This window comes from Melanotaenia boesemani, chromosome 11 (genome assembly GCF_017639745.1).
Source record: "Melanotaenia boesemani isolate fMelBoe1 chromosome 11, fMelBoe1.pri, whole genome shotgun sequence".
NCBI classification, from domain to species: Eukaryota; Metazoa; Chordata; class Actinopteri; order Atheriniformes; family Melanotaeniidae; genus Melanotaenia; species Melanotaenia boesemani.
The window spans coordinates 3,491,720-3,515,719 of record NC_055692.1 but is presented as its reverse complement, the minus strand read 5'-3'; the positions used below and the strand labels follow the sequence as shown (position 1 = coordinate 3,515,719).

General features: G+C 39.9%; 1 protein-coding gene across 1 annotated transcript in view; it reads right to left on the bottom strand.

The window, feature by feature from the left end:
• fras1 (Fraser extracellular matrix complex subunit 1) overlaps positions 1-24,000 on the bottom strand; it is a 290,358-nt gene that overhangs the window by 136,021 nt on the left and 130,337 nt on the right. The window contains exons 12-17 of the mRNA XM_041998958.1: positions 22,696-22,839; positions 20,731-20,877; positions 8,426-8,569; positions 5,626-5,766; positions 2,617-2,757; positions 2,373-2,540 (exon numbers count right to left, since the gene is read on the bottom strand). Of these exons, the coding sequence (XP_041854892.1) occupies positions 2,373-2,540; positions 2,617-2,757; positions 5,626-5,766; positions 8,426-8,569; positions 20,731-20,877; positions 22,696-22,839 (885 nt within the window). The remainder of the gene's footprint in view (positions 1-2,372; positions 2,541-2,616; positions 2,758-5,625; positions 5,767-8,425; positions 8,570-20,730; positions 20,878-22,695; positions 22,840-24,000) is intronic.

Genomic DNA, 24,000 nt, shown 5'->3' with positions numbered 1-24,000 from the left:
CTGTAAAGCTTACTACAGAGATCCAACTTGAAGATGGTGGCATTATTACCCTGTTTTACAAATTACTGGCAGAAACTGAACAAAAAGATAGTAATGAAGCTTGTGAGTAAACTTGATCAAAGACTGAATTAAAATTCAGCCTTTGTGTTAGCAGCTGCTATAAAAGCAGTTTGTATTTTATTACAGCGAGAGGTAAACTCATGCAGCAGATGAAAGGGGAGCCAAGGGGGAGCCAAAGGGGGGCTGTGGGGGAGCCGAGGGAGGACTGAGGGAACTGCAGAGCTGAGCCAAACGTCACTGTTAGCAAATGACTTGTGTTTAAGGCAGCGGCAGGAACAAATACCCTCCTTCGTGTCAGATACCAAGAACAGCACAATCAGCTGCACAGATACTGAAGAGGTAAAGAATATTTTAAGGTGCTGACTCTGGCAAATGGATGAAATTTCTCAAAACATTTTGGACCTACTAGGGAAGTGAAGAGAACTAATTACTGTCCAATATCTCCTCTCCTCTTCATGTCTGGTCTGCCTCGTTTAAAGAAGTAAAAAACAAATAATGCCTCGTGGCCTCCTGGCAGTGGAGTGTGTTCTTTGTTCTCACTAGACAGAACACCTCATCAAACCTAAAATTCAGCCTCAAAATTAGCCCATTACATGCACAATTTCACACCCACAAATAACTGAATCAGTCTCCACACATCGTCGTCTTACCTCCCCACAAGGAATACATCCAGAAAGTCCACACACACAATCCCTGATGCATCTTTAAAATTCCAAAATCAACACCAGGCGTGAGCTCAACGGTGCATGAAGTTATGACCCCCACAGAAACTCAGAAGGCTGAAGTTCTGGAGTCTCATTCTAGTCAGCTTGATTTAAGCTTGTAAATTGACTGGTTTATATAATACATTTCCATTCTGTTGGGTTCTGTTTCTGTATTTTAGCATGGCCCCTTTAAGAATCCCAGCTGTTAGAAACAGGAAATGGTCATACAGGAAGCTGTCACGTTGGTCAGGAATTAAGTGCATGGTTGTGAGCCATTTTGTGTGTAGCGCCATCTTGCGGCGCCGCCATTACTGAGGTGGCAACTCCTTATTGCCTCATACCTGCCGACATGGACAGCAGCATGAATACCTGGACTGATGGCGTTACACAGGTCTACAGTAATTGATGTGGGAATGTTATCTGAACATTTCAAAGTTATTCAGGTTTTTATATTGGACATCAAATCATCAATGTAAACTATGATTCATCTGACAGAAACTGTTTTTACTAACAGCACAGCTGAATATAAAATGCAAATCTTGTCAAAATAAATTATCAAAAGTTGGTAAAGAAATAGTTTAGTTAGCCTTAACTAGCAAAAAAGTGTTATCTGTTGTGTTAGCATTAACTAGCATAACAAACATTAGGCTACCTGCTGTGTAACGTTAAGCTGGACAGCAATATGTATAAGTAGAGTTTAGTGTCAGATTGACGACTGTTTCCTAAATCTCCTCTGATTGGCTGATGTTCTTCCCTGACGCGAACACACCTCCATCAGCACCGGGTCAACCGTTGCCACCGTCAGTGTCACAGATTGACACAGACAGCAGTAATCTTCATGAAGTTCTCTGTGTTCTTCACATTCACTTTTTCCACTATGAAAGTTTTCTACTTCACTTCATACAGGCAAGAAATCTGCCAGTTCTTCCTGATTTCTTTGGCATCATTAAAGAAATAGTTCGATTCCCATCTTTACTTCACTGACGCGCATCAATGACAGAAGGTCTACATCTGCTGTTTATATGTAAATAAACTCTGGTTTTGTTATAGTCGTTATTTCCTTCATTCTTCATAAGGTCATTTCTGAAAACAAGCAACAAGCACACATTAGGTTTCATTAGCCCAAAATTGAGTTTAAATGATCCATTTTTGGGGGGTGAAGAGGTGGTGTCCTTACGAGAATTTATATTTTAGCATTCAAGCTACAAAATTGATATTTTAGTCCAGTTTGGCTCTATTTGTTCTCAACGTCCTGTAATTTAGGCACATCTGCTTTTAAAAAGAAAAAGAGTCTAACATTTATATTTGGTTTAAAGACTAGGTGTTTAGGTAGATGTGAGAAATATCCATTAACGTCCTTTAACTTTAGACTAATTATAATTATTTAACAAATTAACCGTCTGATGAGATGAGAATTGGATTTTCTTATTTTTCTTCACTGGACTTGAACTAATCCCATTAACAGCGGTGATGCTCTGATGTGTTTTCAAAGCCAACATGACTGATGGCTGGGCTGTTAAGAAGCTCAGTTTAACTGGCCTTGCAGGTACTGGTAAACCAAAAACCAAAAGTGTGTTCTCAAATCCCTGCGTGTTAGCAAACACTCACCTTTACATGTCTGCCTGTCATCCAGGAAGCTACGTGCAGCACATGCAGCCGTGCAAATGCCATGCTGAAGGTGCCTGGACTGCGGCAGGAGAACCTCCTCTGGTTTAAGGCAGCGGAGGCAGTCTGACGCTAGGGGTCCCACACATGAACGGCAGGAGGGATGACAATCTGTGGACAGACAGAAAAAGTCAAACACAGAAGTCGACAATGGAAGAGGACGTTTTATTTAGGCATGAGGCCTCACTGTGGCAGGTGCCGTCCTGGGAGTACAGTCCCTCCCCGCAGGCCTCCACACACTGGCCCTGGTGGAGAAGGAGCCCATCTGGACACATGGTGCACTGGGATACTGAAGGACCCCAGCATGAGCTGCAGGAGCTGTGACAGGCTGAGAGGGCAAAGTTCTGATTAATTAAATGATTATTATGGGATGGTTCCATGAAAGTTAGTTAAATACATACATGTGGAAAAAGTACACTTCAGTTCTTATGAAAACAAAAAAATAATCTGGACCAAACCAGTTCTGAAGATGAATGAACACAACAAGCCATGTCCACTCCATGACTCCAGAGTTTATAGATAACCTTCAACAGGAAAACCTGAGGGAAGTGTTCCTGCAGGATGTTACCAGGCTCATCTTTCATTGAGACCCACCACAGTATTTCAACCAGGCTGAGGTCTGGACTTCGGATCAGGTCAACACCTCAATTCTTTTCTTTTTCAGCCGTTGTTGTAGATCTGCTGCTGTTTCTGGGATCACTGGGCCTCATTCACCGACTGTTCTTACAAACAAATCAGTTCCTAAGTCCCACTTACCAACTTTTTACCAAGATTGTGGCATTCAAGAAAATCTTGGTACACTCCGGAGTACTCTTACAAACATTTGAGTGTTGACATGTTTGAACAAAGTCGGCTTTTGTGTTCTTTCATGCTGTTCTGTTCATTAAAATACAATAATAAAATAACAGATATGATTTAGTCGTTTTTTTAAAATAACTTTTGGTCATTTACAAAGAATTTTGTTATTTTAAAATGAATAGCAAGATAATGCAGATCATGTCATAATGTTATCGTTTTCTTTAGGGAAAACAAAAAAGAAGCATTTTTCAGTCATTTATTCAAGAAAAAGTTGCAGTGAAGACGGGATTTAATTCTGTTGCTGGTTTTCCTCAAATCATCGGTGCAATAAGCCCCAGACACACCAGATACGTTCCCTCAACTCCAAAAACATAAATTTCCAAGTCACCTGAGACTCCCAGATATGGTCTTTAATAGTTTAAATAGACTACAATAAGTATTTTTATCATACTGATTAGTTTCATTTCATCACTCCATCAGTGCACTGCGTTTTAAGATGATACCACAGCAGGAGGCAGCTTTAGAAACTCTAGAAGGTCCAGCAGGCTCTGTAATGAAAATGGATCCTACGGTGTAGCTCTCCCCCTTTAGCCACTACAACACGAAGATGTTTGTCCTGACATGTTGATGGCACCAGACTGCAGGCTGCTGTCCAAGTTCATGACCCGTTTGTACATAAAGCTGCTTTTATATGATTTTTAATCTCACCGTGAAGTTATTTATGACCGTATGTAACACTTTTAAAATGAGAACAAGCAGGTTTCAGACGAGAGACGTCTTTCTTTTGTTTTAATTAATTCATTCTGCTTGTTATTTTCCCTCTCTGACTCACCTTTGTCTGTTTACAAACGCCCGTAAGTCTTGATGTTTAATGCAGATTCATAAGAAGGTTCTGGGCTTTATTGCAACTTTTGGTATCGATCCAGTACCACGTAAATCCAGGGTAAGTATAGCCAGTACTAACAACGATACCAATGCTGATACTGACACTTTTTGCTTGAGATTTCACAATCATTTAATGATTTTACCTTTAATTGTTAATCATGATTATGACCATAAAAAAAACAAACATGTTTTTTATTAATCAACTGAATGGCAGAATGGAGAAATTTAAATTTAAGCTTTTTTGTTTTAATACAATGAAAAAAATAACAACAACGTTATACAATTAACTGTTATTACATTTTATCACACAGTAGTTTAAAAAAATAAAGTCAAATTAGCTAAATAAAAACAGAACCTGATATTGGTTCACATGATCTCATCACGGGTTGTACTGGAAGACATTTCGTTGTACTTGTGTACCACACTTGTATAATGACAATAAATAACAATACCGATACTAGCCTTGGTATCGATACACTGATATTTGGATCGATCCGCCATATTCATAAACACATATTGATGAACGAGGCCCATTGTCCTGCTGCATGAGACAGTTTCAGCCAAGCTTAAGCCGTTAGACTTACATCTAGAAACCTTTGGTATCAGAGGTGTTCATGTCCTGTAGCTGCAGAACAAGCCCAGATCATCCACCCTCCACCACCGTGCTTGACAGCTGGGATGGTTTGCTTATGCTCATATTTTGTGTTTGATTTTTGTTTTGTTTTTTTTAACCAGACTTTCAATGTTTACCTGCTTCAACACACCTGACTCAAATTAATAGCTCATTAGCAGACTTGTGCAGAGCTTGTGCAGAGATCCATTTAATATGAATCAGGTGCGTTGCAGCAGGGAGACGTCTAATAGCTGCAGGATAGTGGGCTATGAGGACCAGGGTTGGGGATCACTAGTCTAAAGAACATTGTTCCCGAAGTCTTGTGGTTTTTCTCAGATTCTTCAGATGTAGATCTCAGCTTTTTTTTCTGAGCATTGCACAGTGTGACTTGGACGTCCACTCCTGGGAAGACTGGCCGCTGTCAGTCTTAAATAATCCTTCTCACTATGGGATGCCGGACTCCAAATGGTTGGAGTTGATAGTTGTTGCTTCTTTTGTCAACACATTCCTGACCAGTAAACTAACAAAAAGTTAACCTTTACTGAGGTGCCTCATGAATAAACTTTTATTAAATTTTATTGGATTAGCAGAAACAGGCTGCTATTTACCATCTTAAATCCTATGGCAGCAGTAAGTTAGTCGTCCATGAGGTTGTATTAACTTCATTTTAAGCTTTTTTTCACACAGCTGCACTGACATGCCGATCACTTTCTATGTTATCCTGTAAGAAACAAGGTTTCCACAACAGATAATCTAGTCCAGCCTCTACCTCATATGTTTATGGACTGTTTTATGTATATTTGTCTTTATTTCATCCTTTAGCCACTGAAGAAGTCCCACATCTCTACGACACAACATTCAATTACAATTTGAAAACATGAGCATTAAGAGTTAACTCACCTCTACATCTGCTGTGGTTGTCCAGGTAATGCTGAGTTGGACACTGGGTGACACATTCCCCATGATGCAAGGCAGTGCCCTGGAGGCAGTCCATACATTTGGGGTTGTCAGGGAAACAGGAGGCGCAGGATGAATCACAGGCTGTGAACCATAGTGAGTAAATGTTAATGGTTTCTTGTCAGAATGGAAAAAAGTGAATGTTTATCTTTAAATGCGCCTTTTAAGCAGTCTGAAATCTAAAAGTGCTGCAGGTGTTTTGGACTGAGGGTAGCTGAGGGAAGTCCAGCATCGGGCTGTCGGTCTGAAGTTTAGATGCACAGCATCATGCATGCTATTAGTTTTGTTACATAAATGCCTGTAAATGAATTTATATAGAATCAAATTTAATCAACAACAAATCAGGCTGTTGTGAGTTGAATCAATTCAGAAAATTAGTGACGATGCCCAAACCTGTTGTTTTAAACCAGGTGTGCCAAACTCGGGTTCTCGATGGTCACTGTCCTGCAGGTTTTATTGTTTTCTGGCTTCAGCACATCAACAGCTTGTTGTCAAGTTCTGAACAGTGACCCATTCGTTTCAATCAGGTGTGCTGAAGCAAGGAAACTACCTATTTCACATCCTCAGTGTTTTAGTTTCTGTGAGAAGGAATGGGAACTTTCCAAAGCAGTGAAATCTTTACTTTCCACACTGTTTTCTTTGACTATTACTCTCAACAGTGGGGCTGAATTATGATATAATTATATATAAAAAATATATATATATTTCTCCCCAGCTGGGTTTTGCAGTCTCAAGTCTGAACGTTCACCAACAAGTGTTTCCCTTCACCTCAGTAACAAGCTAAAAATGAAGCTTTTCCTGACGCATATTTGAAGTGACAAAGAAAGCCAATCAAATCTAACCGGGCTGACCCAGCGGAGGGAAAGCTGGAAGTGAAACACCCTTCATGTCGTTCAGGATGACATTTCAAGCCAAACCTTAGAGCAAGAACTGGCAAATTCAAATGGATTTGACCTTTTTTCAGAAAGTTTGACATTTTCTGAAAGAATTTTCCTGAACTTGCATATCGTTAGAGTCATAGCATAATTGCCTGACTCATATTTTATGGTTTTATAAGCAATGATCACTCAGCGAGTTTAGTAGAGTATAGATAGACAGATATCACAATTTAGTCTAAATATGACTTAGGTAATGATGCTGTGAGGCTAACAATATGTGCAACACAAAGCTTGCTTAAACCCCTTTAGGTGTTTTTAACCACAGAAAGAGCGTAGCCATGTGCTGCTAAGTTCATTGTCACCCTGAGGGAGGCTTTTTTCTCAGCGTCTTCATCTTACCACTCAAAAATAGAAACCATCCATATTCATACAGGACGTCTTTATTCAAGAAGCTTCTGAATCCTCATTAGTGCAAGAGGGAACTGTTATTTATTGTTTCTTTTTTTTATTGTTTGTTTGCCAACTCTGCCTACTGCTGACTTATCATTTTGGCACAGAGTGAAGAGGATGCTGGTGGGAAAGTCCACAGGGATGCTAAGAAAATGAGTCCAAACAAGCCTTCACCTCAAGTTCAGCACTAACAATAAAGCTCTCATCGTCTCAGGCGGTGTTTTCAGTTGATCTGATTTGGCATCGGCTTATTGTGAGTAGCCTAATTTGTCTCATAAAATATAAACTTGTATTTCCCGGTAGGGCTGCACAGCAAAAACAATTTAGATACTAAGAGTTTTGCTGTTACTTTCTCTTATTTTTATACTTTTTTGCACCTTAAACCTTAAAGCTGATGTTTCACAACATATCTTCGCTATGAACAGTGATCAGTACGTTTGGTTTGGAGGAGGACAAATAATACACTTTAAAAAACAGCATGTTTTGTTTGTGGCCCAGATGCGAGTCATGTTTACTTTGAAAAAGCCCATATCCATCTGTTTTTACAGGAGTCTTTTTAATGGAAGTTCTCCAAGAGGATTCTGGGAAAAAAGGACAAAAATAACTATTAAAGTATCAGAAGATAAAAGCAACAGGAAACTGGGATAATGATAAAAAATAAGGCATCTGCAACACTGTTAGAGTCTGAATTACAGATGAATTACTGAATTACTTTCCTTTTGGTGCTTAGATTGTACAGGTAGCAAAATGTGTCATGTATTTATATTTATTTTGGACTGGAACCAAAAGGCGGCTAAAAGTTAGACTGGAGTGAAGATGCTGTACCTGCTTTACACTAATGTCTGAGGTGATTCCAGGTGAGTCCAGTGAACTCATCGTCATGTTCTAGAAAGCAGGTGGAGATGATCTGAGCTTTGTGACATGGTGCATTATCCTGCTGGAAGTAGCATCAGAAGATGCTCCACTGTGGTCATAAAGGGATGGACATGGTCAGCAACAATACTCAGGTAGGCTGTGCTGGTTAAACCAGGCCACGCTGGTTTCAGAGATGCTGTTCTGCAGACCTTGGTAGGAACCAGTGCTGTCTGGCTTCTTGTTGTTTTTCTATCATCTCCAACCAGTCTGCCCATTCTCCTCTGATCTCTGACATCAACAAGACTTCTGGTCCTGCTGCTCACTGGATATTTTCTCTTTTTCATTTTCTGGAAATCAAGTCTACATGACTGCATGTGTTGAGTTGCTGCCATCTGATTGGCTGATAGATATTTGTGTGACCAGGTGGGCCTGATAAAGTGGTCGGTCAGGGATCACATACAGATATTAGACCTGGCTTGTAATCTGACTTGAGGATCAGCTCACTGCTATAAAGGACAGCGGCAGAGTTCTGATGTTTCATGGACTCGTGTCTGACCTACCATGGCAGACGTCTTCTTGGCTGTAGTACCCGGCGCCACAGTCCGTCACACACACCCCGTCTTTGAGCAAGGCAGCTGGATCTGAACACGACACACACTCCTGTTGACTCGGACCACGGCACTCGGAGCATGACTCGTGACAACCTGGTTAAGGAAAAAATAAAAATGAAGTGTATTTGTAGCTTTATTTCAGGCAGCGATTACACCAGGTGCAATGTTTATGGTGATAGATGAACTGCATCAGGCTGGTTTAAATGCTCTGCAAAAGCAGGTGAAAACATATGTACAAATAAAGCTAAAGACAACATTTAAAACAGTTTTGTTCGCTTCAAATAACTACTGACAACAGCAAAGAGCTAGCAACCAGTTACCGCTCTACTGCTGCATAAAACCAGTTATTTACCATGATCACATTAAATGGTATTACCAGTCAGACTTCATCTGGTTAGCAATTAGGAATTTGGCACAATGTGCTTTACACATTATATATAATATAATATAATATAATATAATATAATATAATATAATATAATATAATATAATATAATATAATATAATATAATATAAACAACTAATCAGGCCGCCGGCAAGGGACAAATAGCACCAACTATGCATTTTCCCTGTGAGCTAGTGATTGAGACGCGGAGCATTACATTACATACATTACATACATTAGTCATTTAGCTGATGCTTTTATCCAAAGCGACTTGCAGTGGTTAGGCAGTAGTGTTAAGGGTCTTGCCTAAGATGGCAGACCGTCATGGCGCTGCCCTGCTGGCTTACCCGTCATATGTATAAACAAATCTAAGATTTTTACGAGAATGTGTCAGATTATTAATACACCAACGATGACACATAAATTCATGCAGACATGTATTTTAGCCAGAAAACAGCAGAAAATGTTACAAATGTCCCTTTAAGGTTGTAAGCAGCAGTAAAACTGAGTAATCCAGGATTTTACAGCAAGGATCTGGTTTAGCTTGTGTGTGTGTGTGTGTGTGTGTGTGTGTGTGTGTGTGTGTGTGTGTGTGTGTGTGTGTGTGTGTGTGTGTGTGTGTGTGTGTGTGGTCTGGAAGCTGCCATTACCAGTGATGCTTTATAGTCACTGTTAACAGAAGCGCTAACACCCCTCTCAGTGGGAGGTTGAGGACGTGAACTCTGTGAGGCGTCGTTGTAACGAGATCATTTTGTGTGTGAGTGCCAGACAAAAAAAGCCACACACAAACACACACTATTGCGCAATGGCAGTGAATAAACCTTATTTTGTTTGGACTGAAATGTAGGACATTCATGGTGTACGTGGGTGTGTTTTTGTGTGCACGAATAAAAGCTACAAAAATCAATTTCAGCACCAACTGCTGTGATTTCTCCTGATTTCCCAGCAGCCCACAGATCGAGGCAGACGCGTCAGCAGGAGACACAAACAAAAACAAAAAACCAACCTAAAGCAAAACTCAGGAGGAACAGCTGCGTGCCTTGTTTAGATCCATTTTGCCCTGATGAGGCCATGTACCCCACGTCTGCCCATATTTCTGAAACATTGTTAGAGGTCATGTGTTCCCTGAGGACGGCCATCACAGAGGTCAATAAAAACCCAATAAAAAAGCTGCTATGATCCGTTAAAGGTCCACACAGTGTTATTCTGTTACTCAAAACATTTAACTTTCTTAATAACATGATCAAAAGTCAAAACCTCTCGTATCTGTAAACTGCTCATAATTAAGCCTTATGAATAAGGTGCCTCTTGCACCGACGTGGCGGCAGCTGTGGCCATCTGCCAACTGGAAGTTGGTGGTTCGATCCCCCAGTCCACATGGTGAAAGGTTATCGTCCACTTTACACTGGCATCCACTAACATATGCTTACACCGTCACTGTCCGTTAGCTTCAGTTATGTTTACAAACATTTGTTGCTGGCGGTGTTTTTATTATTTGTATTTTTCTCTGTTTATTTATTTTTTAACTGTCCTGTCCAGCATGGTGGCGGCAGAATGATGGTCCGGCTGCCGTGTTGTGCCGAACAAATCTGAAGAGGAGCTTCATGGAAATAAGGATCCTCTTGATAATATCTTTATTTATTTATTTAGAATTATGGAATTTACATAATCTTGACCTGACCTGACTGGAGGGGACAGAAAAAAAGGAGAATAATGTAGAGAAGAAAAAGGAAAGTAGAAAAAGGAATCCAACCTAACACCAGACAACATGTTTAACAACAAGAACCACAGTACCAGAAACACACACACACACACAAACCTAAACCAAAGTATCTCTTAGTGTATAAACCCAGTGGACGACTCAGTGACTGTCAGCACGCAGAGGATGAGGAATGAGGAGGGATCAGAGATGAGTGTGATCCACGCCTCAGTTTACTTTCTTTCAGGTGCTCCTGATGATTGTCTGCTTTGTTTTTTTTAGGGGAGAGAAGGAAGGAAGACAGAGAGAGAAAGGAGCACTGAGCTAAAGCAGCGTCTAGCAGCAGAACATCAAACACTTGTAGGAAAGCCAATTCTTTATAAAAAAAATTTGTTTATCAAATAAATAAATTGTTTAATTAAATTAATTGTATGTAAATATCAAACTATAAATTTACTGTTTGTTTAACTGGAACCTTTATTAGTTTGAACGTATTTTATCACTGCGTCATTTTATTGATCAAATAAAACAATTTTTCCATCAGTTGTTTTTCAAGTTTTTTTTTTTTTTTTCATTTTTTTGTTGTAGTAAAATCTAATATTAAGTAGATTCTGTGTTTATGAGCCTGATTTGAGCTTTGTTGATGATGTTGCCCTGTGTTAATACACCTGCAAAACTGCTGCTAAATACATTTCATTTCTAAAAACAGTATGCAGATATGATGTGGATCATCTGCCTCCCATCCACATATCTGGACTTCATGGCACTGCCGGAGTATCAAACCACCACTGAGAGCCTAAAAAACTGAGGACAAGTTCGACTCTCTGCCTGGATTGAGCGGAAACTGCATTTTTTAAATTTAATTATTTCTATCAGACTGCAGCAAGCAGCAAAAATGTTAAATTCCCCACATGGGATTAAAAAAAATTCTCCATATTTTCTGATATTAAAAATGAAATGTGCACGCTCTTTCTAGGAGAAGCAGATCGTCTGGGCTTAATTTAGCTCCTCTACACTGATTTTCTTATCTCCATCTTATTTAGAAACCAGAAAATATGTTGCAATACACCAGAGACGTCTTTATGCATAAGCTGGGTTGAATATACCTGACTCAGCACATCCTGCATTCATTTTTTTTTCTTGCATCACAAAGACTTGAAAACATAAAAATCACCTCCTAGAATTAGTTCTTCATCCTCGTTGGTTTCATTTCCTTCAATTCTTTATTTTCTCATTCAGTGTGAAAAATTAACCGCTGTCTAAATGGAGTCTCTGTGTGGACTGCAGGTAGAAAATCAGTCTTTTCTGTCAGCATCACTAACAGCTGCTAATTTTAAAAGAAGCACGTCGGTGGATTTGCATGTTGTAGCCAGTTTACTACAAATCCTGAGCACATGTTGCTAAGCACTTTTTAAATTTACAAAAACATAAAGGAAGTGACAGGAAGAGCCGGAGTCTCATCGACTAAGCGACAGTGTCAGCAGCAGCTCGTTTTACTCCATAAACTCCTCGTTCAACAACCAGTTTTATTAGCTTTTTACAGGCAGTCATTACCTGCAACATCACAGCTTGGATTGCTGCTCTTAGTCGATTTCACCTCAACCTGCTGGATAAAATCTTCAAAACTGGCTGCAAAATGATAGCACAGGAATGAGAATCATGGAATTAAAGTGGAGATTCTACAAACACAGGATATGAACAGCATTATGGCTTCCCCTCAGGCAGCAGATGTGGGACATTCATTACACAAATAACCTGTTTGGCACTGTTCAGACTCTGGGTCTCACATCAGAAGTGCTGACTTAATGTTCTCACATGTTGCATTAAAGTGCAGCTTTACTGCCTGTAATTCATAACTGGACTTTAACAAGCAGACACACTCCCCGGATCTTCCGCTGCGATAAGGTAAAGCAGCGGTTTTAATGTGCACAAACGGCTCAGCTCCATATTTTGTTTAAGGTTCTGAGGAACAACGGCACAGACTTGGAGCTTTCACTGTCACAACTGAAATCAATAAGAGAAGCCAGAGCTTGTTAGTACATAAATAATAAATCCTGAGTGTTTTGTTTTTCTATGTAGAGAAGAAAACATCCTTCTAGAAAATCGGCTGCCTGTGTGGAATAACATGAGGGAAGTCGATGCAGCCCTAAAAACACAAGTGTCCCTGTACACATCCGAGCAGCTGAGTCGTAACTTTTCCTCTGTGCATCGTACTGGCTCCTTTCTGCTCCCTTTGCATCCTTTTCGAACATTGTCTAATGTCAGTGCCCACATCCTCCCATGCGTCCTTTATGTTGGCATGTTTGTTAGGAAATACATCCATACAGCAGTGCTTCTCAGGTGAGGGAACACCTTACGGTGAGAAAATAAAAAAGGAAGATCATCTTTTCTATATCTCTTTTTTTAATTAATAGATTTTATTTGGCTTTGTATTATGAGGTGAGTCAGTTCAGGTGTCAGGATTATTAAATAGATTTGGAAATTTACACGTATGTGCACTTGAAATAACTTCTAGCGCTCTAAAAGTTACTCTAATCATAATGTGAAATACCAGATTTTAACTCCTGAATTCAGTTTTTTTGTTTGTTTGCAGTGAATGAGGCAGTAATTTCAATAATAAAACTGGCATTTAAAGGGTTAAAACCCTAAAAATGATTAAATGTTTGGTTTTTTAATCAGGACCGAAGTGATTTATGAAAAAAATAAGGCATCTGATTTTATACCAGTTTACGTGCATGGACACTTGTGGCCGCGAAGGTCACCAGAGGACACCGAATTTGAGGAGGACACAAGGGTTAAGAAGATAAACTGATCATCATCATCATCATCATCATCATTTCTACACAATATTAATACAACTCAAAGATTAATTTACTATTTAAAACATTTCAATGTCCAATCAGGCAACAGATATGAAGGAAATGTTAAAACATATTTGTAGATCAGACAAAATTATAAAATATGATTCCAACATTTATGTGAATGGTTCATTCTGCACACACACACACGCACACACACACACACACACACACACACACACACACACACACACACACACACACACACACACACACACTCCAAAAAAGCGCTTATAGCCAACAAGGGGATTACACATCCTTTACCTCGCTGCTCTCAGGAAAGCAATTTATTTTTTTTGTGCAGCCTGAAGCGTAAAGTTATCAGCAAATGTAATCCTAGCAGGCTGGTTGCCAAAAACCCTCCTCTGGTGTCTGCTCTGCATAACAGGGCAGGTTAAGATGCATGCACACGGTGCGGTGGATAATCTCTGTTCTCCGTTCCTCTGGGACAGGTGGGGGCAACAATCCTGCACCGATGCAGTTTCATCCCCTCATCTCCTTCCAAAAACCCTTCAGTGATAAAAATGAGATGTGATGAGAGATTCAGCAAATAAAATGAGCACCAAGGAAGCAGCTTTGGTCAGAAAAACAAATAAACACAGTAAATGATGCTAAATAAAAACAAGCTCCATCTGAAACCGTTACTGGACTGGAATCAACATACTGTAAAGGTTTGCTGGCTGGTTTCTTTTTTATTTATTTATTTTTTTTATTCTGATATGTGTTTGTTGAAAGAAGCTGCAGTTCAAGCCTCCCATGCAGGCACATGACGAACAAAGCATAAAGTAGCTACCAAACTGTTTCTTTAACTTATAAACAGCAGGAATTAAAAAACGAAAGAAGAAAAAGCCAAATTCAAAATTTCCTTTTCTTGTGGAATTGGCTAAAATAAAAATAGACTCTCTACAACAAGCAGTTATACACTAAAAACTCTTTTGTTCCGTTATTTAGATTTTTTTTCAGTGTTTCTTTCAGCAGGGAGCCGGTGAAATGCAGCGGTTGCCATGGTTCCCACACTATCTAAACACCACATCCACAGTGGATGAAGAACAAGATGTGATCACAGTTCAGACTCATGGAAAAAAAGCTGATTAATGGACATCAGTGGAAGATCGCTTTTATAAAATCTGCTAAACAGAACAAATGTGGACCCAGTCTGCCTACTAAAGCAAATCTCGGTCCGCTTCAAGTGGACCAACTACAGGAAGTGGACTACAAAGCAGAGGGCATTGTGGGTAATGATACACACACGTGGGACGATCAGCGGCTCTGGACGGGAGAAATGTCTCGTGGTCACAATATGGATCTGATCAGCTGACGCCGTATGAGCCACCAAAGATCATCCGGGTCATGTTTGCTTTCCATCCCGAGAACTCAAACTAAACTTCTAGTTTTTCTGCTCCTGAACTCTGGAACAAACTACAAGAAAACCTGAAAGCTGGTCCAAACACGACTTCTATAAATATGTTTCTAAAACACTTTTATTCACCACTATTTGAATTAAGTTAGAATTAAGTAGGTTTAGAGTGAAGTAAGTAAGAAGTAAGTTTTTTATGACATTTTCTCACATATATGTGACAGAAACGTGTTAGAGGACATGAAAACAGGGAGGACGGGTTCCAGAAAATGTCTCCTCATAACTCTTTACAAGCCACCTGAAATGAACACACGCAGAAGCTGTAAAGCTTTCAGCCACAATCCAGAGCTGTTAGAAAAAAGTGCAGGCCTGTTGAGACAGATTGGTTTCTGGGTGGTCCAAACTTTCTGCCAAGACAAGTTACAATCCAGAGGAGACCTCTCCAGCAGCCTCCACACACCTCACACGCTCATTACCAGGGTAAACTACCATCCCAACCGCTTTCTGTTCTCCCCAACAAAGAATCCGCTGGGGCAGAATCCATCACAATGGCTTCAACTCAGGCATCTCCTGATTTACAGTTCCTGTGATTTTCCACTGCTGTTTGCTTCGTGCCAACCGAGGCTCTCATTAGAGTCTGCTGGAGGTTAAAAGAAATGGTCAGCTGACCGGTTGGTTGACACACTGAGCTTTAAACTGGGAAAAACAGCTCAATGGAGCGTGTTATTTCCTGCAGTCATGTGGAAGAATGGAGGATGGCTACGTGATGATGGAGGGCTGCTAGTGTTTAAATCTAACACTGCTGATCATGAGCTAGTACTAAATAATTATATAGATATAGAATTAGAGGAGTCACACTGACGTAAATTATTAAAAAATCATTAGTTTCACATAAATAACATTACATCACAATTAAAAAGTACATAGGTGGGGTTCCCCAGGGATCTGTCACAGGACATATGTTGATCAAACACTACATTAGAAAAATTAAACAACACTAAAGAAACATGAGTTTCCTGTTCTTAGCTGACAGGAGGAAATCCCAGTAAATACTCAGACCAGCAACCATGTCATGCTTAAAGTCACTTAAACCCTCTTTCTCCCTCATTCTGAGGCTGAAGTCGTCTTCACCACGTCTACATGACGAAATGCTGCCATGTGATTGGCTGGTTAGATATTTGTGAACAGGTGAACAGGTGGACCTAATAAATTTAACAATGCGTGTCTTTTTGCATCGTGATGTTACTGTATGCCTGATTCCCGCCTCACCGTTGTATCTTATTTGATTTTGTTTTGCTTGCTCAAAAATAAATAAGAAAAACAACAAAGAAAAATATAAAATCTGCTTTTGCTGTGTAGTCTGGGTCAAATATTTGCTGTTTCAGTAAAGGGTAGGTGTGATTAATACACCTCACAAAAGCAGGGTAGAGGCGACATAAATGTAAAAAGATGGATGTCTACAGACTGGTAGAGTGTCCTCAGCTGGGTGTACGGTGGCAGGGTTTCTAATCTATTTAAGGTAGGTCCAAAAATGACCCAAATTTCCCTGAGGACTCTCCAAAGGGATTAATAAAGTATTTCTATTCTAAAATGTCCTGACAAACATTACAGTGTGAATCTAAACTGCAAACTAACTGGACTTTTACACTACTTTCCCCTTCATGCCATCATCTGCAGGTCTTTACTGCTCAGTGGAGGTGCTCAGCTAAACTCTTCCCTGCAGGGTTTAACCCCTCTGAACTCCAACTTGATTTATTGGTCCAGGATTTGGGACCCCAGAACTTTAAATAAGAGGGTTTTTGTGTGTGTGTGTGCTTATATTGAGCTCATTTTTCTTTGGCAGCAATAATTGCTTCACTATAGCAAGAAATAGAGTCATACTAGTTTTAGAGAGAATTTAGAGGAGATTTAATTCAAGTAGAACCTTTCAGAAATGATGGTGAGAGAGGTTTCTTTATCAGAGATGTCCCATTAAGTTGAGATCTAGTGATTGTCGGGTCTTCTTTCATAAATTGGTACATTATCATCCTTGAAACTGGTGCTGCTGGGAAACTTGTGCCAGACACACTTACTACAGGGCAACACTTCCACATCACAGCCTTCTCAGTTGGTACCTTTTGGCATCCTTTACATATAAATCCATCATAAATAAGAAAAAAAACCTTAAAGGTCCCATATTATGCAAAATTCACTTTTTAATGGTTTTGGAACAGTCATACTGGTCCCCCCGCATGTGTAGGAGACCCGTAAGTGTGAAACTCTTTCAGGCGCTCTCTCTCCCCCCTGCTCCACCTCTAGGGAAGTAAGCGCTGAAATGAGCTTGTTTGAAAGCGTGTACGTTATGACGTCATAAGGGACAATAACCACTCCCCACAGAGCGATGGACCCGTCTACCGGGTCTCAAAGCCCGCCCTCTAAAAATCACCTAGCGCCCAGTGTTTTTCCCTCTTCGGCAACCCTCGTTAGCGGACATGGCTAAGCGACAGAAGCACTGTTCTGTTTGTGGCTGCATAAATGAACACGAAAACGTTTTTTTTACTTCCATCCACTGAACCCACGAGGACTGAGTGGATTAATTTTATTTTTGGAGGAAATGTACCCGGAAAACTTCCAAAGGTTTTGCATGTCTGTGGCCAGCATTTCAAAGAGGACTGTTTCCACAACATGGGGGCATGGAAAGCAGGCTTCGCCAACCGTTTGAAGCTGAAGCCAGGTTCAATACCAACTGTCCGTGACACAGCTGGAGAGGTAAGAGCTGGCAGTTATTTTATCGTTTCGGCCTTATTAGTCTGATAGCTTGAAAATATATTAACCTGTCAATCACCTCATGACGGGCGATGCGATGGGCGGAGCCAACAGCTGAGCTGCTCCACCAGGGTTCCGCCCACCATAAACGGCACATTTCTGAAGCTGCTAAAAAGAGGGAGGTGAAGAGAAGCCGCTGCACTCAAACTGAGGGTCGATTTGTCCACACCATGGCGGAAATATTTCATTTAGATATTAATGAATGGTCTCAGATTGGGAATAAAGTGTATAATATGGGACCTTTAAGGATGACAGCAGAGATGGAGGACATAAAAGGTTTGGTAACTGCAGCGTTTCCATGGTATCCAGCTGCATTGAGCTCCCAAGTTTTGATACCAGGATCTTGATTTATGTCATCATCTAAGCCACTAAGTCCTGAATTACATCTGCCAGAGTTATACTTTCTTACTTTTAAATGCCAACTAATTTAAATACAGGTCCTTGAAAACAATCCTTAACAATATTACGGAGGCAAAGCCACCAACACTTCCACAATTTTATTAGTACAGAAGAGCCACAAGGTTTCAGAAACTGTTTTCCATGGACAGCAAGTTATTTTCAGATGGATCTCCTGGTAACTCCTACAGTAGGTCAGCTTTGGACTTCCAAAGTACGTTCACCATCTGTCATGCAGACAAATCACAGAAAATATCGAGACTTTTTTAAGTGGCTTATTAGTCCCCTTATTATAAGGTCTGATGGCTCAGCATGATATAGAAATGCTTGTTTTCAGTAGTCTTTAATACTGTTTTTACAAGTTTCTCTAAACATCACTAAGACAACTGCAACTAATCCCGAATGCTGCTGCTCCTCACAAAGACCTGAAAAAGGGAAAATATCACTCCGGTTCTCTACTCTGGCTTCCAGTAAAGAATTGTTTTAAAAATGTTGCTGCTGCTGTACGAGGTTCTGACTGGTTCTGGTCCACGATATATAGCTGATGTGCTGACGCCACATCAGCTTGTTTTGCACATGAACAGTGCTTTATAAGTAAACCTGCCTTTCTGTCATATTAGTTTTCATAATTAACTAAATGCAAATTTATTTCAAATGCTAATTAGTTTTGATAATGTTCCTTTTTTAAAATCAGGACAAATGTAAGAAATAAAATCTAAAACCACTCTAAACTTTTAATTATTTTCCATCCGTCTTAACAGATGGTAAATTAGAAGGAACTTATCCTGACAGTTCTGCAGGGAGACGCTGAAACACAGCGCAGAAACAGACCAGCAGGCAGGCACTTAAAAGCAGGACTTCTAAAATCTGAACAATGCTGCAGCAGCAATGTTTGGACCAGAAAAAGAGCTCTTTCCTTCATCTCCTTGTAAAACATTCACTCGGTTATTCTGTTAACTACTGAAGTGAAGTCATGCAGCGTTCATGGCAGGAAGCTTGAAAAGTGACGCCCCAGCTTAAGACGGCTGCGTTCTTTCAACTGTGAAAGCTACAGGTTGTTTCTGAGAAGAGATTTAAAGATGGAGAATTATGACTCTGCAATAAAATATGTCAGACAAGAAAAAAAGGAGAAAATAATATTTGGAGAAATACAACCCAAACAAAAAAAGACAGCCCTGTGATTGAGAAGGTGCCTTTACTGCCACTGATCAGGACTGAATCTGAAAGGGAAATGGTTCCTTATTCTGCTATTTTTCCATGTCCTGTCAAAGGTGGAAAAAGGTTGCCGAGATGCTGCCATGACTGGTTTTCACCTCACATCTGACCCACCTCCCTAATTAATTCGGCCTCTTTTTGTAACCAGGTTAACAACAACGGACAGATTTAACTTTTAAAGTGTTGCTGTGTGCAAAGTGGTGTGACATGCCTTCACAGCAGCCATGTTTACATTTGCCACATTCCTTCAATCGGGTTACAATTCCGAACAGACCTGCACTGGCATTCCCACCATGATGTGCACTTACAGGCGTCACATGTTTCAACGGAATAAATCATTTTGACTGCACAGAATTCGCAGTAGAAGAAGAAACCGTCCAGCTTAAGTGACAGTCATGCATTAACAATCATTTCTACCCGACATATTGATGCACACTGATCGGAACAACAACCCACCCCTCTCAATCGGAATTAAGCTGATCGGATGTTTACATGAAGCAGTTTTATTCTGATCTGGCTTTTAATCCGATTCAACAACCAAGTAAACATTGCTAATTAATCAAAATAGAACAACCAGTTGTTTTTTTAATTTGCTTTGCAGGTTCAGAGAAAGGTGATCAGTGAATGAGAAACATCTGTGCCTGGTGTGCTCTGGCCTTCAGGATCCTCACCACCCTGCAGTCCCTGGACAGCCTGGGAGGTCACCTTGGTTCTGGCAGACCCAGCATGTTTTTTTACTACATTTATTTACATGCATCCATTCATTGTTAACACCAGTGACACAGATTCTCACACAGTAACGCTTCTTTTTTATATAAATTACATCTTTTTCTAAAGAAACCCACTCGTGCTTGGCCTTTGTCTTTGTTGTATTCTAAACTGTAACAGTAAGGAACTGGAAATTCCTCAAAAAGAAAATATATATTTTGAATCAACAGAAGAAACCAGAAAATTATCCATTCCTGCAAACTTAGATGGTGTGAAAAAAGTTATGAAATCTTGTGATTTTTAACATGTAAATTTTCTGAGAGGAAAAGAAAACGGAAAAGATGTTTGCTACATTCATTTAATGCATGTGCTAAGAAATTTGGGACAGGATTAGGAAATGTGAAAATTGCGGGAATTTAAAGGGTTAAAAAAAAAGGAAAAAGTGAAAAAAGAAATGGAGAGAACAAAGGATCTCACTAGGAGAAACTAAAAATTCCAAATTTGCATTAAGTATGTCAACATTGCGCTGAAATCGAATCCTGCAAATTTTTTCCACTTTTTGGGCCCAATTTTAAATTCATTCGTCAATATTCAGCTGTGAGTTTAATAAGTCTCTTTATTCATTCTAACAATGTGTTATATGTTTTACTTGCAGCGACAGATACGTTTAGCATTAATTTATGACCTACAGTTTGAGAAACTGTAATCTGAAGATCTGTGCACACAAAAAGACACCATTGGCACAAGCAGGATTAAACGTGACATTTCCACAGACTGTTAAGTGATGAAACCTTCAGGCTTCTCTTGCACCAAAGCCTCGGTGGTACTCACGGCGGCAGTGTGTGTGGTCATGCTGGTAGGAAGCAGGCGGACAGGTAGCCAGACAGCGGCTGCCGTCGGGGCTCAGGAAGGGCAGCTGGGAGCCACAGGACTGGCAGTCCCACCGGCTGGAGCAGGTGGCGCAGGATGGCGGGCAGGCTGGTGGAGACGAAATCAAATAAGACCATCAGCGACTTCAGAAGCTCATTTTCTTTTAACAATACTGGAGCTTCCCTTAAGGTTACAGGGCCACATGTTGTAGCTTCTGCAGTGAAAAGAGTGTGTCCTTTGTGCAACCAAACAACTAAATGAACGTCTTGGTGCAAAGTCAAGATACCATATGAGGTAGAAACATTTTTGGTCACTACTTTCTCCACTGTTGGATTTATTAATTGGGTTAATGCACCATCCACTTCACCTATGACCAAAATAAGCATTAATGGGTTGATTTCACAACATTTCACGCAAAGTGGGACCAGGCAAGAATTCATTGAAACTTCAGCAGCAATAATATGACGAAACCTTTTTGTTAAAGGCATTAAAACAAATACTACGGAACACAAGATCATTCTTTATGCAGACGATGTGTTACTCCTCCTTCAAAGCCCAGATCCAAAGGCTCTACTACTCATTAAACTGGTGAAAATGCACAGCTTTACTTCTTTGTATGGATGAAAGGGATGTGTTAGCCTTGGTTAGACCATACCACCTTCACACAGGTAACATTAAATATCTGGGCATAAATATTTGCTCCAGGCTGTCACAGTTCTTCAGTCTAAATTTTGTTTACTAAGAAATACATAATTTAAATCACTAGAAAAATGTATCACCATCACTTTCTGAAAGAATTGCAACAACTAAAATGTCTGTATTACCTAAAGCTAATCACTATGAGGTAATATTCTACCAAACTGCCATGAACTTTCAGCGATATCCATCACACCGAGTATTTTCTATGTAAGAGTGAAACCACATCAGAACTAAAAGAGCAGCAAATGTGCCTTCAGGGTCGATTAAGTTTTATGTAGCCGACATGTCTTCTGTAAGTGCAGAGGAGCGTATCAGGACAGGGCTGCTAAAGAAAACGCTGCATTGGGTTTCTGACATTTTCTCTCACCTGTATTTTATATGCAAATGTTCTTATGACTTTAGATAGAACGGAAGCAGCAAAGCATTGAATGTTTGTCTTATTACTTCTTATTTTATTCACTACCAATAACAATTTTTTGTCTTGTGAAAGAAAAACAAATGAAAGAAGTTTCATTTGTTCATCTTCTGCAAACCGTTGCTGCAAAATCATGCAGACAGAATTAAGTTTACAAAGATTCTTACATACAAAAACATCTTTTTAAATTAAAACTTTTAAATTGCCAAAACAAAGGCTTTTACGTTTTCCACTCATGAAACATCTTTCAGCACATTAATGACAGTGATATAAACGGGAGAGGAGAAGAAACACAATTAAAAGCTGTTTTTAGTGAGAAGTCTCCAGACTGCACACAGAAGGTTTTAGTGTCAGAGCTCAATGATCATCATGAGTTTCTATTTAAATCCAGGTCTAACGAGGCAAAGTCCAGCCGTGATGGAAATAGTGACGTTGATGGTGAACACCGAGCCTAAACAGACAAACCTATATTTATTTAGTTGTCCTTTTTTGTGCTGAAACAAAAAGAAAAATATGTCAGTTTTAATTATTTATAGGTTTTTATGCTGTTACTTTACTGCTCCAGCCCACTTGACATCAAATTAAACATGTTGTCCTTGAACTAAAATGCAAACTGACACTGCTGGATTAGAGGATGCTGGGCTGGAAAATTATTCTATGGGAGTACGATATGAATAAAGTTTGAGAACTACGGGTCTAGATGGACTAAATCTTGATGTTTGAATTTCAACGGCTGCTTTCTGCATTTTATTTCCGGCTGCGTCTGCATTTATAAAAGAGATAACAGAAGGATTTAGAGAAGTCGGTCCTACCTTCACACACTTGTCCTTCGGCGTAGAAGCCAGATGGACAGATGGACACGCAACGGCCGAGATGGAGGAAAGCTTTCGGGTCTCCGCAGCTCTCACAGTGGTCAGGACTTCCCAAACACGACAGGCAGTCTGCATGGCACTGAGCTGTAAAAACACACCTCATTAAGCAAAACTCTGGTACACTTACATCCTACGGGGAGGAAAGAAACATTTTTAAAAAGTAATATGTGCAGATACAAGCAGAGAGATGCAGACACACACACACACACACACACATCCTGACACACATTTTGATGCAATCAGACTGTGAGCTGTACAGCAGAAGAGAAAATTCTGTATAAATGTGCCCATCTGGGGACTTCTGAGTACATCTGCAGCTTAGAGCTGCACTGGTGCATTCTGTGGTGAAGCATGTAGATGCTGTCAACCCCCACACTGGTTCCCAGTTGGTCCAACTTCTCGACAACAAGTTATTAGCACAAGTCTCATCTTTCATTTTTCCCACCAGATGCATTAAAGAGTCTCTTTTCAATTTGTAGTACAGCATGTAAACTGAACTTTTCTCACCCATATGTTAACAAAAGAATCTGGCATCTTAAATATCCAGTTGGTACAGTATTTGTTGTTTTTGCAGCATTAACAGTAAGTACCTCTAGTTGAATGGTGCTCTGTAGCAACCAATATAATGACAGCCAATAATGTAATCATTTTGGACATTTTAAATGTAATAAAGCCAATAACTTAATAAGTTGCAGGCAATGTAATGAATTTTTTGAGCAATAATGCAATAAGCTGCTCGGCTATTGGCTGGTTATTGACCTGGCATAAAAAAATCTTTTAAAAATGTAATAACTGCAGCCGATGATGCAATAATACATAAAACAACTCATAACATGACAGGCTTTATTACATTTCAAATGGCCAGAATGATTGTGTTACTGGTTGCTACAACACAGAGAATCATCATAACCAGCCTATCAGAGATCACCTCCATCTACACCAGCCGCTGTCTGAGGAAACTACACAACATGCTGGGTCACGCTGCACATTACTCGCCCTCAGGGAGAAGGTACTGGTCCATCCAGGCCAGAACCAGCAGACTGAGCCCCAGGCAATTTCATTTTATTACAATAATTGTGAATTGGAATTTAAATTGTTGCACTTCTCATCTGATATCTTCCTCTATACATCCAGTTCCTCCCTCGCTCCCTTTTCCTCCTGCTACCGTTCTAATTTTTCTATTGTCACTTTGATGATGCTTTATTATTATTTCATTACAATGAACACTAAATTGAATTAACCTGA